This window comes from Aulonocara stuartgranti (assembly GCF_965226115.1).
Source record: "Aulonocara stuartgranti genome assembly, chromosome: 23".
Lineage (NCBI taxonomy): Eukaryota > Metazoa > Chordata > Actinopteri > Cichliformes > Cichlidae > Aulonocara > Aulonocara stuartgranti.
In genome coordinates, this window is record NC_138958.1 from 1913347 (window position 1) to 1930981 (window position 17635).

At 40.9% G+C, this 17635-nt stretch overlaps 2 protein-coding genes across 3 annotated transcripts; both read left to right on the top strand.

The window, feature by feature from the left end:
* Positions 1-861: 861 nt before the first annotated feature.
* Positions 862-8941, top strand: LOC309701300 (fizzy-related protein homolog). Of its 2 annotated transcripts, none has more exons than XM_082525399.1 (14): positions 862-995; positions 2503-2603; positions 2909-3028; positions 3515-3578; positions 3674-3804; positions 3893-3975; positions 4057-4240; positions 4319-4384; positions 4468-4570; positions 4722-4906; positions 5006-5239; positions 7889-7993; positions 8113-8205; positions 8288-8941. In XM_082525399.1, exons 2-14 carry the CDS (start codon positions 2544-2546, stop codon positions 8327-8329), a joined length of 1470 nt encoding a protein of 489 aa, XP_082381525.1. In that variant the 5' UTR covers positions 862-995; positions 2503-2543; the 3' UTR covers positions 8330-8941. The 2 variants fall into 2 exon arrangements, with proteins under 2 accessions (XP_082381525.1, XP_082381526.1); XM_082525400.1 differs by having other exon boundaries at positions 3677-3804.
* A 1025-nt stretch (positions 8942-9966) lies between these two features.
* haus5 (HAUS augmin-like complex, subunit 5) lies at positions 9967-17620 on the top strand. Its single transcript, XM_082523152.1, has 20 exons — positions 9967-10109; positions 10198-10327; positions 10410-10472; positions 10670-10702; positions 10835-10859; positions 10976-11108; positions 11671-11830; positions 11922-12003; positions 12405-12496; positions 12580-12634; positions 12740-12867; positions 12965-13046; positions 13510-13664; positions 13954-14116; positions 14347-14427; positions 14565-14710; positions 14869-14965; positions 16160-16298; positions 16466-16598; positions 17393-17620. The coding sequence occupies exons 2-20, from the start codon at positions 10230-10232 to the stop codon at positions 17493-17495; spliced, it is 1968 nt and encodes a 655-aa protein (XP_082379278.1). The 5' UTR covers positions 9967-10109; positions 10198-10229; the 3' UTR covers positions 17496-17620.
* Positions 17621-17635: the final 15 nt, after the last annotated feature.

The window sequence follows — 17635 nt, forward strand, 5'->3', positions numbered from 1 at the left end:
ACACATCAAAACTGGTTGTAGGTTGACATTAACATCTGGAATGGCCTTCTCAAAGACCCGACCTCAACCCTACTGAAAGTGGACTACGCTTGGTCCATGCAGGAAGAGTGGTCAAACGTCCAGCCAGGATTATATCAGAAGTTATTAAGTTATTAAATACTGTTATTTTTGCTGTGCAACGTATGTTTTTTGTTTTATTTTCCCAGTATTCTGTGCAAGTTTTCTTCTTTTCTTTTTTAAATAATGTATATAAATTTCTCTTATATTCTTAAGTGTGCATAGATTCTTTTCATACCCTAGATTTAGATTTATTTGTTATTTATATTGTACAATCAATGGTGAATAAAAGCACCAAAATGATATTCTGATGTGCACTAACTGGTGTGTGTGCTGAATGACAATAAAGTGGCTATTTATTCTGTTCTGTTCTTCTAAAGATGTATGCCGTGAGCATCTATCCAGCTATGGGTCGAGTGCTCCCTCTATACTTGAAACGTGGGTATTACAGGTAACTGAAACACAATGGCAGGAGGTGTTCGCTTTTAATGGTTTTATTTAAGTTTGAGCTGCTGCATCAGAAGTTCCCAGCACGACTCATGTTGATGTTAAACTGCTTCCCCTTTAATATTTTGGACCATTTGGTGAGACTAATTTATGACATCACTTTAACTGTAGCACAGATATTGGGATAAATATAACATCCTAACCGTGTCAGTCTTTATCCACGATCACTACTTTTAAAACACTTCTTTTTCCCGGTAGTTGGCTCCAGTATCCCACCTTACAGCATCCTGCTTGCAGCAATAAATATGGACACTTCCGTGTTATGATGTACGTCACCGGAGTGACACAAAACTCCCACAATGCAATGTTACGTAGACCTCAGCTAAACAACAAGCCGCACCTGAGCCTGAATGGTTTTAAATAGCCGGTCCGGATCGTCTGCCCCCGCTGTTTCTGTCCGGAGGTGGTCTGCCGGAGCTGGCTCGTTTTAGGTATGCTGTCCCGACAAATATGAGCGGATAGCCCTTAGCTAAGTAAGCTAACGGTAGTTATCATAGGCTGCTTCTAATTTAGCACAAATAAGCGTCTTTGAAGACATTTAGCTACAAATGAATCTCGGAAGCATGTTAGATTCTCGTAACTGGTTAATAATGAGTTGTGCTGTTACTCTGAGGTAATTAGTGCTTTTGAAACTAGCACTGATTCGGTGTAGTTGGGGCTAAATGTTCTGCTTATTTAAAGTTGAGTAATCGATTTGTTTTGCAGTGCAGTTAGCAGGTGAGCACTGAAACTGCTGCTTTTAGCCTGCTACAACTTCAAGATGGCGACTTAACAACATTTTTTTTTAAAAAACAACTTCTTGCTTTTATCATTTTAAAACTTAAATCAGAAAAACACCCCGTCTTTACTCTAATTTTCTGCGTCCACCTAAAATGTGACCACAAAAACGAAACAAAGCAACAAAAGGCCAAAGGAGCTTGGAAAGACAAGCGTCTGGACTTCTTTAAGTTGCTTGAAGACGTCTCACCTCTCATCCGAGAAGCTTCTTCAGTTCTGAACTTTAAGCAACTTAAAGAAGTGCAGACGCTTTTCTTTCCAAGCTCCTTAGACTACGATGACTGAGAACCTTCACAGACATAAAGCAACAAAAGTGGGCACAATATAATTCTCATGGTCCTCCTGCTCGACCATCCCAGATTTACCTAAAAGTTTTATGCTCCAAATTGTATTAATATATACAGATTTCTGTGAAGTTTAAAGCTTTTATAAGATGCTTTTCTAGATAATTTTATTAGAAAAATGGGGTTTCCAGCAGGTTTGTTCACACTTTGAAATCTGAGGCAATGTTTGAACTTGGACAGCTCAAAAAGTATTAAAGATAAAAGTCTGATGTATCCTTTGGGCTTTCTTACCATAAAAATGAACCACTAGTTAGGAACGGGTACTTTAAAAGTGTCAAAGCGGTCCTGTGAAGTCCCGTGTTTGAGCACAAACTAATACATTCATGTTGCAAAAGAGTGATCATTTCCAAACAGTATAAAGTCAAACTTCACAGTAATGCAAAATAAAACATGTAAAACACTTTTAACTTTAAATTCTTCATCAAAATCTCCATATTTTTACTCAACTGTGATGCTGGTTGAGTAAATATGACAAAAACAAAAATGTCAGCACATAGTGTGATACAAATAAAACGCCATCCTAGAGTTTTCAGATGGTACTCTGTAGGACTGCCTGATTTTTTTTTTTGATGTGTTGGTAACAAATTACATATCTTGATTTATTTTTTATGATGGGGGGTGGACTATTGTAAAATCTAAATATCTTAAAACACAAAAATTTCACAGCGTTCATTTTATATATCCAAAACTTGGTCCATAAAAACTTTTAGGCAAAGATTGTGGTTGCAAAGAAAGTGTTATCACAATGGGATGACTTTTACATTGTCTCGATTAAACTGCTTGCTTATTTATTAACTCCCTTGTTTGTATTGCACAGCTGTGTCCTCCCACTCTGCGGTTGAGGGTTCAGGGTCCAGGATGGATCCCGACTATGAACATCGCCTCCTACGCCAAATTAACACCGAGAATGACATCTTTGTGAGTCGTTCGCTTAGTTTCTCCTCCTCTTCCTAGTTTTCATCATTAATAATATGATAAAGTGTCATTTTTTCCATCCCTTCATCTGATTTGAAATTTGCTTTATTAATTTATTCCTTGTAGAGAATTATTCTTTTATCTACTCCGATATTGTAACCACATTGGCTGTAGTATGGGAACTTAATAAAGATGTGCATCAGTGCTGAATGTGTGACATTATTAAGTTAGATCTTAGATGACGTAATCACTAACAAACCTCTGTGTTCATAAACGTACATACTTAATGATAAATGTTTGTGTTGCAGAAACTGCAGAACAGTCGGACACCCGCCGGCTCACCACTGTCCTCGCCCACTAAGCTTGGAGACCGATTCATACCTACCAGAGCGGGGGCAAACTGGAATATCAACTTTCACAGGATCAACGTGAGGCTGTGTTTTAAGTTTTGGGTTTTTGTAAGAGAGCTGTGTGGACACACCCAGTGGTTCAAGTTCTAATTCTGATGTTGTGGAAATTTTTTTTGTTTTGTTTTGTCACTTTAAGTCTTTAAAATTCTTGAAAGAGCATCTCAGAGCACTTCTGTGTTTTATTTAAGCAGCGAAAATAGCCGACAGTAGGGAAACTGTCTCAGTGTCCACAGCTGGTGAGGTCGCTCTTCTCTGGGCTTTGACAGCAACTTCATGAATTAGTGGAAATTAAATAGTCGTGTAAGTCGGCTGGTTCGGGTTATGGAGGGAAGACTCAGATTTACTGTTTCATATTTTCTAAAGTTGTGATGTTTGTTTTCCAAATGTTTAAAATGGTAAAAATGAAGGCGAACCCTTGAATGATGATTGCTTGGTTTGTTGTGTGAAATAATTTACAGTGTAAATGTTATAAATTGATCAATAATCTTTATGATTTATGTGCAGGAAAATGAGAAGTCACCGACTGTGAACAAAAAAACAAAGGATGCCTCTTCTGACAATATCAAAGGTGAATATGTTTTGAAATTGTCTAAATTTTGCTGTTTCCTTGTTATTCTTTTATACCTGCACATGAATCAAATATCACTGCTGTCGTCGCTGTAGCAGACGGGCTGGCCTACTCTGCTTTGCTGAAGAATGAGCTGTTGGGAGCAGGAATAGAAAAGATCCAAGATCCCCAGACGGAGGACAGACGTCTGCAATCGTCCCCGCCCGAGAAGAGGAGTCTCTTCTCTGTATGGAAGTCTCAGATTCTCTCGGTCATCCATGTTTGTGCTCTGATCAGACCTCTGTTTGCTCTAATGATGCACCTTTACTTTTCAGTACTCGCTCAACACCAAAAGCTTGTCATCAGAAGACGGCGCCAACGTCTCTCCCTACTCGTTATCACCCGTCAGCAATAAAAGGTAAGAGCGCTGTTTGAGCTCTAAAGTTTGAGATCATCCCTGCACTTTGGAGTCACGTTATACCTGAACTTCCTGTTGCAGTCAGAAGTTGTTGCGTTCACCAAGGAAGCCAACTCGCAAGATCTCCAAGATTCCCTTTAAAGTCCTGGATGCTCCAGAGCTGCAGGATGACTTTTATCTTAACCTGGTGGACTGGTCGGCTCTCAATATGCTCAGTGTGGGGCTGGGCACGTGTGTTTACCTGTGGAGCGCATGCACCAGCCAGGTACCGATACTGGAGTGTAAATTTCTGTTTGTTGTTGCTGTGCTGTGCAACAGTGACTCACTAGCTAAGTGTCCTCAGGTGACCAGACTGTGCGATTTGTCAGTAGAGGGCGACTCTGTCACATCGGTCGGATGGTCTGAAAGGGTAAGTACACGTAGCAGACTACTGTCAAAGAAACCTGTTAGTTGTTTTTTGTTATTAAGAAGATGCTTTGCACTTTGTTTTAGGGTAACCTTGTAGCCGTGGGAACTCACAAAGGCTATGTTCAGATCTGGGATGCTGCTGCTGGCAAAAAGCTTTTTGCCTTGGAGGGCCACACAGCCAGAGTTGGTGAGTTAGTGTGATCGTGGCTTCAGAAATGATCCTAAAGGAATACTTGAAAAATCAGCCAGGATAAAGTTGAGACATCTTGGAGGTCATTCAAGCGGAGCAACTAAGACTGTCTAAGCTGAGGCTTAAGTTAAAGTTACTCTGATTACAGGAGCTCTGGCTTGGAACGCCGACCAGTTGTCTTCGGGAAGCCGAGATCGTATGATCCTCCAGCGAGACGCGCGGACGCCTCCGCTGCAGTCAGAGAGGCGCCTGCAGGGACACAGACAGGAAGTGTGCGGTTTGAAGTGGAGCACTGACCATCAGCTGCTCGCCTCTGGTGGAAATGACAACAAGGTAGTTTTGTTTTTTATGATGATATTGATATTTAATCAACCACAAAGACTGTACGGATTTGCTTTGCTCACTGATGATGTGTTCGATTTGTGGTCTTAGCTGTTGGTGTGGAACCACTCGTCGCTCAGTCCCATGCAGACGTACATCGATCACCTGGCTGCAGTTAAAGCCATCGCCTGGTCCCCCCATCAGCACGGCCTGCTGGCCTCGGGCGGCGGCACCGCCGACCGCTGCATTAGATTTTGGAATACCCTGACATCACAGCCGCTGCAGTGCATGGACACCGGCTCTCAGGTCTGCAACCTGGCCTGGTCCAAACATGCTAATGAGCTGGTAAGAGACCCCACATGCACAGTGGATGTGCTGTCCGCGGATTTATTACCATTTGTAATTGTGAAGACACTGATTAAAAATGTAGGTCAGCAGCGATGCGTTAAGAGTAGGGATGGGTATTGTTTAGGTTTTATCCAATACCGGTGCCAAACCGGTACTTTTGAAACGGTGCCGGTGCTTAAACGGTGCTTAAAGAACGGAAAACACAAACTTTGTCCAAAAACCTCTCATGTTTTTTTTTTCTGCAGTTTTGGGGCATATATGGCATCACTCTTGGCTGGAAGCAGTGCTTAAGCAATGGAAAAAAAACACAAACCTCTCATGTTCAGCTGTTTCCCACTTTTTCTTTGGTCATTTTAGCCTTTTTGGCCAGGGTGAAGGGAGTATCTGCCATCAAACAAGAAGACAGCCGCATGTAGCTATGATGATGTTTGCTAGTTCACCTTACGTGTATTAATGTAATAACGTGGTTAGCCTACTCAACGTAAATTAGCTACTCACGCAGAGAAGAACGGCTGCTGCTGCATCATCATCCGTCATCATTTCTGCTACACTGGCAGGGCTAGGGGCCAGGACTCTCCTCTTTGTGTTTTTGGGGAATGTTGCTAACTCCGGGTCCGATAACAGGCACCACACCCGCAGTAGATGTGCTCGGTGTGAGGTCTCGCAGCAAGCTATCAAATACGGTGCATTTCTCGGCTTTTAACAAAATGCTATACGTCTCCAGGTGTTTCATCAGATTCGAGGAGTCACCTCCTTTGACAGTATCACAGTATCAGCTTAAAGCACTTGTTGCTGCTGAGTTTGCATCTTTTGCTGTGAAGTACAGCCAGACTTTGACCGCTTCGCCTTGGACATTTTTAATCTGTAGCTCTGCTCTAAAAGAACGTACGTACCTGGCCCCGCCTACTATCCTTGGAAAGGTAAAATGATTGGCTAGAATCCAAAGTGTGTGACATCTCAGGGGAAAAAAGCACCAAAATAAAGCACTGAAATGTGCGCTGCTTTTCGGTCTGGTTACTACCGTTTATGTCATTATGGCAACGGATACCGGTACCCATCCCTAGTTAAGAGCATTTTCTGAAGTCGATTGGATACATGTACAGAGCTGTTCTGATTGGCCAGCTCCAGGGGCTTCTGCATGGATCGACCTCAGCTCTATAATCATGAGTGAGGGAGATTAAAACTCAACTCTGTTTCGTTGCATGTAAAATTAGCGTAAACCTACGAGTGCAGAATGAATCCTGTTTTGTGTGTTTTATTGAAAATGACAAACTTCAGAATTAAGAATAGCTGCAAAATTACTGATTTGTCGTTGCTGGACCCAAAACTGGCAGGTAGGTGAGTCTTACTGTCACATAAGGTAACTGTCATGTTTGATTTAATGTGAACTTTAAATACACAGATAAAGAGATTAATCATTTTGTATTAGTGATGAGCAGGATGACAGATTCTGTCAGGCAGGAGTCTCGTACTTTATTCTTCATCAGTCATGCTCTTTATTATTAAGGACGTGATTTATATCTTTAGTGATCCTCCCCCAACCCACTCAATCACTGACTCTTCAGATATCTTCTGGGGGGAAGATGGATGGAGCATGCTAATCATCTTTCCAGCCCTTTTAATGACATTTTGAATTTGTGATCCGAGCTTGACACAAAGGTTATCCGTTATGGAGAATGGGTTCAACAGTTACCCCATAAAACGGTAACATAATGGTTTGGACCTGTGCAGAGGGAAGGGTAGTGGAAGACTACAGAGAAGGTTCGTGGATGCAGTGAAGGAGGAAATGCAGAGGGTTGGTGCGACAGAGGATGCTGGGGATAGGCTGAGATGAGGCAGATGATCTGCTGTGGCGACCCCGAAAGAAAGAAGAGGTTTTCAGAGATTAAGCTCGCTGTTAATTCAGCTATATCGCCTTTACATACTGTGATGGCCACACCCATGACTGCACTCTAAAAGTCGGTAACTCTGATGTATTCTTTATTTCTTCATTAATAATAATAACACACTTCAGTTTGCAGTAAGTTTATTGTTTGGTTTGGATACATTTGTTTGTAAGCGCGCACATTTAGTTTGCTTATGTATTTATACCAATTTATTTCTGATTCTTGGTTTGATTTTTGTATAGTCTTTGTCTGGCCTCCCTCACCGATCGTGGCAGGTAAGAAACAGGTAAAGGAAACAAAAGGTGGCGTTTAAAGCAGTGAAATGCAGAGAGGGGATGATTGGACCGCACCACCACCTCCTGCTGAAGGGGGAGAAAGTGTGTTTTCTTTAGTTAAATGTTTGAGTTTAGGGTTTAGTTTTGATTTTCTTCTTTGGTGTTTAGTTTATTAACAAACTGGACTGTGCTGCATCGTTTTGTGGTTTGTTTACTTCTGTTGTGTCATAGTGGTCTGATCAGCCATTATATGTGTGTCATTTCCTGTTTAGGTCACTCATGTTTGTTTGGTTTGTTGAGGTCACAGTTCACTGTTTCTTTGACTTCTTTCATGAGGTCAACATTTACTGTTTGTAAATAAATGAAAACCCATTTTCGGATCATTCCTGCGACTCCTGCTTTTTCAGCTCGGTCCATCACACATACATGAACTGGAGTTCGCTGTTAAAAACAACAAAAAGCAAACAAATGCTTTTCTTTTTCAGGTAAGCACCCACGGATACTCTCAGAATCAAATCTTGGTGTGGAAATATCCAGCTCTCACTCAGGTGGCCAAGCTTACAGGACACTCCTACCGAGTGCTCTACCTGGTCAGTCTGGGTTTTTTTTCTCTCCACTGATAATATAAATGGCCTGTATTTATATAGCGCTTTACTTTAAATAAGAACATTATTGAGATAAAATTCGAATGACTTGTTGTACTCTCTAGGCCATGTCTCCAGACGGTGAGGCGATCGTGACGGGAGCTGGAGACGAGACTTTACGCTTCTGGAACGTTTTCAATAAAACGCGCTCGACAAAGGTGAGAAAGCATCGACAACAAACCCCGCCCATTTTAATACCCGCTGAAAACATTAACCAAGTTTCTTCATTTTTTGTTTCAGGAATCTGTATCAGTTTTAAATCTCTTCAAGAGGATACGGTGACTTTAAGCACCTTTTTTTTTTTTTTTTTTTTTTTTAAAGAAATAAAATCCTGCCATCATCGGCGGATAGCTCAGCCGCCCGGTGCTAAAGACATAAAGTACAATCAGAGGCTTATTGTGAGTTTTCTTTTCACAAAGGGAATGACAGCAACACCTAGTTTTATTTTTATTTTTTAAAATTGTGTGAAAAATTCTTTTGCACCTGCTGTGAGTGTATTATTTGTATTGTATGCTTAAAAAATGTAAAAGTGGGTGGGTTTTTTTTCTTTCTTTTTTGTCAGTATACAAAAGTAGAAATCACAAGCCTTAAGAATATTGGTATCATCTGAAATGTGTTTTGTTTACCTCAGATTTAATTTATTTAACACACTTATTATACAAAAGACATTCAGAGACTTATTTTTACACCATTGTTCATAGGATGGAGGTTTGGAGTGATTTAATGACATTATACTATGAATAAATAAAAAAACAAGCACCATGGTTATTGTGACCTTTGGACTGTGGTTGAGAGGAGGTGACTGAGTACACAAAGTCTAATGCTGTGCATTTAGACGTCTACTGAATTGCTGATTATTTGCAGTAAAACAAATAAAAGATACTCAGGAGCCACTTTCTGACTTTGTGTTTATTTATTTATTTTTCACAACTTGTACAGCGTGGATGGAAAACCCGCCAGTGCATTCAGAATTGTTATAATTTCTTCGCGGCATAAATTGAACAAGCTGCTGGAAACATTCCTCAGAGATTCTGGTAAACTTGTTGCAGTGTTTAAGAAAAAACAACCAAACAGTTTTAGATCATTCGAGTTTTGTGATGTGGCGCGTTATCCTCCCCAGACGCAACCATCAGAAGATGAGTACACTGTGGTCATAAGGGAATATGGTCAGCAGCAGAACTCGGGTAGGCTGTCGCATTTAAGTGATGCACAACTGATACTTCTGGACCCAGTGTGCCGAGATGATATTCCTCACACCACCATCAACCAGCCTGAACCACTTGCACGGGGCAGGGCGATGCCATGCTTTCATGTTGTTTGCACCAAACTCTTTACCGTGTGAATGTGAAAGCAAAAATTGAGCCTGATCAGACCGGACAAAGTTTTACCGAGCTTTTGTTGTTCACGTTTGATGAGCCAGTATGAATTAAAGCCTCAATTTCCTGTTCCTGGCTGATAGGCACAAAGTATGGTCTTCTGCTGCTCTAACTCATCTGCATTCAAAGGTGCTCTTCTGCATCCCTTGAGTGAAACGAGTTGTATTCCCTTGACCTCTGACATCAACACGGCAAATTCAAAGTCACTTAAATCACCTTTCGTCTCCATTCTGATGCTTGGGTTGAACTTCAGCAGGTTGTCATGAGCATGTGTATATATACCAAATGTCCCTGATTAGAAGTCATGTGAGTAGCAGATCAGATTTTGGGGTTGAACAGTGCAATAAATAACATGACAAACAACATCTTTTAAATTATCTCCACGTTTTAAAAAAATGAATATTGGCTTCTGGATCATTACATGATTTTCATTATGTGAGATGTTTGTGTAAAATCAAAGCTAAGGCACAGTCTGTGCTGATGACAGCAAATGGCTGTAGTTGTAATTGCTCTCCAATCCAGCAGGTGGCGGTACTTTTTTCCTCTTCCTCTGTGGTCGTTGATCGGAAATGCTGTCGACAGGCGGGAACTTGAAAGTTTGAGTAGGTTTAGGTTAAACAATATTCCCGTTTTAGCGCCGTAAACTGTTTTTATTGAATTAAAGAGGCGTCTTTCGTGGGAGCACGGTAAGTTGGAGGGACATCTGTGAATTACGTGCACTCATTAAGCTAACTACGCTGGCTGATGATAATAGTCTCCTGTTGTTGTTTCTAGCTTTAGCTCGTTACCCGCTGTTATTTGTCAGGATGGGAGACAGAAATCTTGTTCAGGACTTGAAACGCTGGGCGACAGAGGAGTTTGGGCTGCCCCCGGACAGGCTGCCTAATGACAGCTATTTTAAAACGTAGGTATCTACACTTATATGACCTGTCATCAATGTTATTACCTAACTTTTTAGCCTTGAACTAATGTTGATTGTTTTCCAGACTCTGTGTTGGGACGGGGAAGTCGATATGGAAATATGTCACCCAGCATGTTTTCCAGCAAAGGTGAGACTTTGCTCCCGCTTGCTTTTTGTTTTGTTTTATAAACCTTTTGATCACTAAATTATAACGAGAGCACGGCTCATTTCCTGTCCTCAAACATTTACTCAGGACTCTGGTTCATTGCAAAAGAAAAAACATTTGTATGAATGGCCTGTTTTCTAAAATAAACTGCAACCTCTGACTGATTTCTGTCTTTTTAGGAATGTGAGGATCATGCGTGGCAATCTTCAGTGGTATCCTTTTTGGTCTTGACTTGATTTGCAAAGCTTCCAGCTTCTTTCCAACAGACTTTAAATTTCTCCCGGACCTGAATGTTACCTTTCTTTGTTATTTATTTGCGCTGTTATCCTTGACATTGTTATTAGGTATAAATCGCTTCAAGACAAAGAGGTAGGCTGCAACTTATTTCTTTTCCCCAGCAGTTATAATTTAGTTTAATTGTTAGTGATTGCGCTTCACAAAGTGGAGTGTCTGTAAAAGCTTTGTTTGTGTTTACTGGTGTGCAGTCTTGTCAGGCTGAGGGCCAGAGTGAGGCTGCAAGGCGTAAAGATCTCCAGAAGAAGATAGAGCAGCTGAAAGAAGAGATTAGTCACCTGGACTCTCAGATGAGTGTTACAGAGGAGCAGATGGCCACACAAGGTTAGTCCATCATATACACTGTGGGCAGGACTTCCAGCCATTCCGCCATAATTTTCCTCCAGTCAGGGTTGTGAGGGGACTGGAGCCTGTCCTGCTGAGTGAGACGCAGTGCACATTGGACACTAACGCAGAGACAGCAACCGATCATTCTCACATTCACACCTATGCTCAATTCAAAATCATCAGTTGATGTGTTGTCACTACTTTGATTAGATGCAAACATGTCTGATGTTGTGTATGTTTGTTTCAAAAGGTACTGAGTTACACTTTGATTGTTTTCTTATATAAAGAAAAAATAATTAAAGTTAAAATGAGAGAAGTTCTGAAAAAATATCTTTTTCACACATTTCACATGGTGACAGGTTCAGCTCAAATATATTAGTTATACCACAAAGTGCTGAAAAGGTTGAATCGGTGATATCAGTTTTCTCAACTTAATTTACATGGCTGTGAAAAGATCTTTCTTCTTTAACTTTTGTTGAGGGTGAACGGCAGAAATGGTTTTTCTCTACTATTTTGCCGTTTGCGTTTAATAGCTGCATTTTCTGCTGTGATTACACAGAGAGCTCTATCAGTCGAACCTGGGCCCAGGTGGAAGACGGCCAACGCAGAGAGCTGCTGCTTCAGGCTTTCAGGCAGCGCTGCATCTCGAGCTGCAAGGATCTTTCTGATGATGTCCAACAGATCAGTGTGCACTGCCAGGCTCTGGAACAGATGGCCAGGTAAGACAAAACATTTACTAATACATTTTAAGTGAAAATGAGCCGCGATGCCTTTTACATGTTTTTCTTTTTGTGTGTGTGTTTATTGCAGAAAAGCAGAAATTGAAGTGCTGTTTGATAAATCTTCTTGCAACAGCCTCAATGTCAAAGTGGCAACAGAGGCACAAGTTCTGGTAAAACATGCCCGAATCTGTATTTTACTTAAGTTTAAAATTTAGAATGTTTATCAGACAGAAATATAGCTGCTTTGGAGGGACTCTGTGTGTTTTCTATCCATCAGACAGACATTCAGACTTGGGGCCAATTTATAGTTACCAGTTAAATGGTAAATGGCCTGTATTTGTATAGCGCTTTACTAGTCCCTAAGGACCCCAAAGTGCTTTAACCAACCAGTCATCCACCCATTCACACACTGGTGTTAACCCAACATTACTTCACCTAACCTTACCTAATGTATGCTGGGAGAAATGTTAACATTCGCACAAATCTGGAATCAGTTGCTTACCGAGGCAACTGTAGCATATCAGCTGCTGACTTCATGCAATCATCCATTACTTTTGTTTTCTTTCTTTAGCGCGATGTGAGAGAGCTGTGTGACGACAGGGTCCACTTCTATCAGTCTTTACAAGAGTGCGAATCGAAAACACAGCACTCTGCAGCCACACAGTAAGGACCGCAGACTGTACTCGATTTAAGTTATTCAGCTTTTAAAATGTATTTAGTTTCTTGTTTGTTTGTTTTCCCTGTAGTATGACCCGTGAGCAGCGGACTGCTGTATTCCAGTACTGGCTGAGTGCTGTTGAGGTTGGTGTGTTTGTGTCTGATTTTACAAAATATTTTTGTATTTGTGTTAACACTGTCTTTAATTTTGACTTTGCATTAACACGCTGTTGCTTGTTGTGTCACCAGAACGTGTTGGGTACTTACCCTCCAAACCATGTTCTATCAGCACTGCAGTATTTGGCTTCAAGAGAGCAGAAGGTATTGGAGGAGAAACTGTCGTCTCTGGACGTGACACGGGATGTAACAGCTCTGCAGTAAGGCAGTGACTGGGATCTTTCATTTCATGTTATGCTTCCAGATTTCCAGTGTAATGCATTTTAAAAATGTATTTATTTATTTTTTGACATGCAGGTTCCGCTATGAAAGCGATCACCTTCTGGATATGTCAGCAGAAGAGGAAAATGAGTTGCCACCAGTTAAAACCCTCTTAGAGGTGCGGTCACATTGCAGTATACCAATAGTAACGCAGACAAAACCATGTTCATACCATCATGATGAAAAATAGCACACCCCCTGTTAATTCTAACAGTTTACATATCAGGACATAATAAAGATAATCTGGTCTTAAAATGAGGTAAATACAAACAATAGCACATGTCATATTAAACCATATCATTGTTGATTTAACAAAAACTAATCCAAAATGCAGAAACAGTGTCAAAGGTTAAACACACCATATGATTCAGTAGCTTGTAGAACCAGCTTTAACAACAATGTCACATTTGCTGATGATCAGTGAATGAAATAAACAGAAGCAGTAAGAGTGGACTTATTTTTTCACACATTATGTCCTGATACATAAAATCTTGATCGAACCATGATCATCTCTTTCTTTTTCCTGGAATCTGCGATTGGTAACTTTTCATGCATAGACCCGCATGTGATTGTTGCTGCAGGCTGCTTGGGAAGAAGTGGAGCAGAACTTGGTGGAACTGGCCCAGACTCGCTCCAGAGTCCAGCAGCTCAAAAACCAGCTGCAAACCCGTAAGAAGGACGCTGAGCTCGAGGTGTCCAGTATTAGAGATGAGCTCCAGGATGATTCCTTGGCACTGTAAGTTCATTCCAATTCACTCTCTGCCTTTGCCATACATTTCATGTTTTTTTTGCAGTACTGCACCTTGGGAGTTGGGTTTCTGTGTGTGTGTGGGGGGGGCAACAAACAGCCACTGTTATTGTTGTTGTTGTTATCTGAACGTTACAATGTTTTTAAACTTTGTATTTACATCCTGTTTGAAAACAGCTATGTGAGCTCATTTTAATTAGTGGTAATATCTTTAGAGGCAATAATTTTGTCTCGTCTTCTACATGCTTTTTATTTTCCTTGCGCTCTGAACTGTTAGATCAGCTCTCGAGGTGGAACTGCAGTGTGTGATGCAGGCAGCCGCCAGGGATTATATCAGAGACCGCTGCATCCAACTTGACCAACATGCCCAAAGTCGACAGGAGGCGCTAAGAAGCCTTCGCAGGCAGTGGCAGAGCATACTGGACTTCAGACAACTAGTGGTGAGAGTTGACAGACAATATTTTGGGATGAAATATTTTCTACATGGATTATATATTGTAGATCTGTGGTCTAGATGGTTGCTAGGTGTGAGGAGACTGACTTTTTGTCAGCATTTGTCACATCATCGCAGCAATTTCCTAATGTTGTAAACCTGCTCAACATTTGGCAATAAAACCCTTTCTGATTCTGATCATAAAAATAATCATGTTCTGCTTTCTTGTTTTTATAGCTTCTCAGACAAGAGCAGATCAGAGGTCTGATTAAGGGGAACTCGACAGCCAAGACGCAGCTGATTCATCTTCACAGAGAGGTCAGGATCAATGACAGTTAAATATGTTTGATGAGAGGCTTCAGTCTGGGGTGAAAAACGAGAGTGACTAAAATTTAATTCTTATGGGGTTTTTTTTGTAGCACTCTGAGGATTTTAATCTTTGTGTTTTGTCTCAGTTAGAGGAATTCATCCAGGCAAAACTAGTGGCACAGTTTGAAGATGTGACCACTGCAGCCAACAGTCTAAGGAACGCTGTGTCTAAGGAGGCCAGACAGATGGGAACAGTTTCACTTCTTTCACTGGACCGCAGAACTATCGAAGGGTATGAGCATGTTGCTTGGTATCCCTCTATTTGCCTTGTTGGTGGTACATCTGTGGGCCCAGCTGCAGTGAATCAAAACAAAAACATATTTAATTGTTGTCCTTGTCCAGCGGTGACATTCGCTGACCAGAAATATAATTCCATTTTGTTTTGTTTAGTATGCAACGAATTCCTGCATCGTGGTTGTCCATCCATCGCTTGCGGTCCCCGACCTTCAGCAGCGTGTGTCAGAGTCTGGCATTCCCTCTGTACAAGGTGAGTTCTGGCATATAATATGTAAAGTATTGCAGTTTTACTGTTTTCTCTTTGATTCGGCTCGCTCTCACGCTCATGTTTTGCTACAGTTGCAATCTGTTTGTGATGATATGGTGATTAATTAGTGAAAATTGCAAATCTGTGTCCCTCCCTTACCATCTAAATACCACAGAAATTCATTTAATTACTTGCATTGAGAGCCCAGCCAGAAACTCATAGGTTTAAAACATTCTTTCACAAATTGCGACGTAGTTACTGCAGGTCAGTTGTTTATTGCAAATCGACAGGCAGTTGGAGTCGTCTCTTACAAATGAAGATTCAAGATTCTTTATTTGTCACGTGCATGGTTATACAGGTATAACACGCAGTGAAACTGGACCTGATAGGCTCCTCTGAACGCTCTGCAGACGAGCTCTTCTGTTCAGCTGACTCCGAATGATTGCATCGTTCAGGCAGACTGTCCGTGTTCGTAAATTAGACACCGATTATTTGCAGACAACCTTTGCAGTCGCCTTGTGATTGAAGGTGGTTGCCAGAGTTTGGAAGTGTTGCACACTCAAACTCAGGGCGTCCAGTTGGAGTTGGTTGCTGAACGCTAAAAACATTCAATGCAGTCACTGGGCAACCACTTCATTCTTCCTTCCTTCCTTCCTTTGCTGAAAGGAGGTTGCTATGATGATCTTGCTTTAGTGTGACTGAGTCATTTGCTTCAGTAAAAGTAGATGTTAGTCAGTGGAGCATTGTTCTGAACTGGTGACATCATGATTTTGTGTTGTATTATTTTAAAATATTCAAATTGTAATTTCAGTCACTAAAACAAACAGTTTATTCAGTCATGCTGCCTGGGTAATGGCCTCCAAAGAAATCTTCTAAAGGGACTTAGTGACCGTCTCACTATCCTAACATCACTTATGTTTCCTGTGGATCTTTCTCAAATCATTTTCTACAAAATCAGTGTTTGCAGCCAATTCTTAAATGTGGCCTAAGTGATTGTAACGGACGGTCATTGATCGATGCTGAACCCCTCACAACCAGGGATGATAAAAATTGCATCTTTGAAAGTCAGTTTCACTGAGCAGAAGGAAAATAGAGTTCCATGTACCAAAGCTGCTGGGAGGTGTCCTTTTTCACTGTTTTATTTTTCCTCATATATTGCATATTAGTAACTTTTTTGACTTTCACACCCGACTTCAGGCTCCGGAGGAGTTGTGTTCCCGATCTCGCTCACAACAGCTTGAGCTGCGTTTTCTTCGTCAGTTACTTCAGCTTCACTCTGCCACTCTGCAGAAGATAAAGAAGGAAGCGGATCAGCTGGAGGCATCTGATCAAAAGGGTAACCAGGAGAACTTATCGGGAGATAAGAGATTTAAAGCATTTGGTTTAAACACAAATGAGGGCAGTGTTTGGTGTACACGTACTTAATATGTTGAGAAATTTCCTCAAAAAATAAAATGCTCAGTGGATTTTTAGTAACATACTGCTGTCTGTCTGCACTCTTAGCTCTCCTGTCCAGAGTCATGGAGGAGGACCAAAAGCTTCTTAAGTCTTTGGTACCAAGAGTCCGAGGGCTCACTCACCGCTGTGCACAGGGCCTTTCTTATGGGGACCAAGTCAAAACCGCCATCTCTTATTGGTGAGACGCATCTTTTAAACCGATAACCTGTTATCATTTTAATTGCTGCTTAATCGAGATTTCTCCTTTCTAATCTGGGTGTATTTTTACAAATTGAGATCTGGGAATTACCTAGAGTGATACGGTTACCTGAACAACATCTGCAAGTGAATGGACGAGTTATCACTAAAAGAGCATGTTTTAAACACTCATTAGAACTACTTCCTGGTTTAACCTTTAGACAATACTAAGATTATTCGTGCACACTTTTGTAAGTGTTTTTTCTTTCCAATGTAAGTGATTTAGGCAGTTTTAATGATCTTTCATTGATTGTCTGACTAGGCTTTTGTTGCTGGAGTCCATTATGGAGAGATAAATGTACTTGCCATTTTTAACTGGTCTCCGTAATGCAATGGATAAATTACACCTGGTCAGTGATTCTGATTATTATTGACTTTTTTCTTTTTTTTAAATGTAGAAGCTTAATCCAGGTACGGAAACTGACTGATAGTGGTTTAAGTCATCTAATTATAGTTTTGCAGCTCAAACTATTTCAAAAAAGACCAGCTTTCTTAATTCTTTGGTAGTAAATGAAGTCTTAAACCTTACTGTCAACTTGCCTATCTACAGACAGGTGATTACACCATTTCTAAATGACTTCATGGCTTGAATTAAAAAAAAATAAAATTCATGCTAGTACATCTGAGGCCAATATCTAACTGAATTTATTGGCTCTAATTATTTTCCATTCATGCCCTTGCTCAGTAGTCCAGCGTCTCATTCTCTAGTTAACGTCCCTGTTTTGTGTGTTGTAGGTGGGAAAGGCCAGCCCAGCATGTCCTTCCCGAGGTCAGTAAAGGAGGACTGACTTTTCAGCAGTGGTTACAAAGGTGGAAACTAGCAGCAAAGTCCCCATAGTTTAATACTGTGATGGATTCCTTTCAGCACCTTTCAGTGGTAGAATGAACACTGTGTTGTAGATATTTAATGCACAAATTGTGTTTGTTTGTTTTTTCTCTCATTTGTCATCATTACTCCTAATGTCTTACCATGTGTAA

Coding starts and splice junctions, on each gene's coding strand:
- LOC309701300 (XM_082525399.1), top strand. CDS start 2,544: ATGGATCCCGACTATGAACATCGCCTCCTACGCCAAATTAACACCGAG. Junction 3,976..4,056: donor TCACCCGTCAGCAATAAAAG/GTAAGAGCGCTG, acceptor TTCCTGTTGCAG/TCAGAAGTTGTTGCGTTCAC. Junction 4,571..4,721: donor GGGCCACACAGCCAGAGTTG/GTGAGTTAGTGT, acceptor CTCTGATTACAG/GAGCTCTGGCTTGGAACGCC.
- haus5 (XM_082523152.1), top strand. CDS start 10,230: ATGGGAGACAGAAATCTTGTTCAGGACTTGAAACGCTGGGCGACAGAG. Junction 10,473..10,669: donor CAGCATGTTTTCCAGCAAAG/GTGAGACTTTGC, acceptor CTGTCTTTTTAG/GAATGTGAGGATCATGCGTG. Junction 16,299..16,465: donor GGAGGCATCTGATCAAAAGG/GTAACCAGGAGA, acceptor CTGCACTCTTAG/CTCTCCTGTCCAGAGTCATG.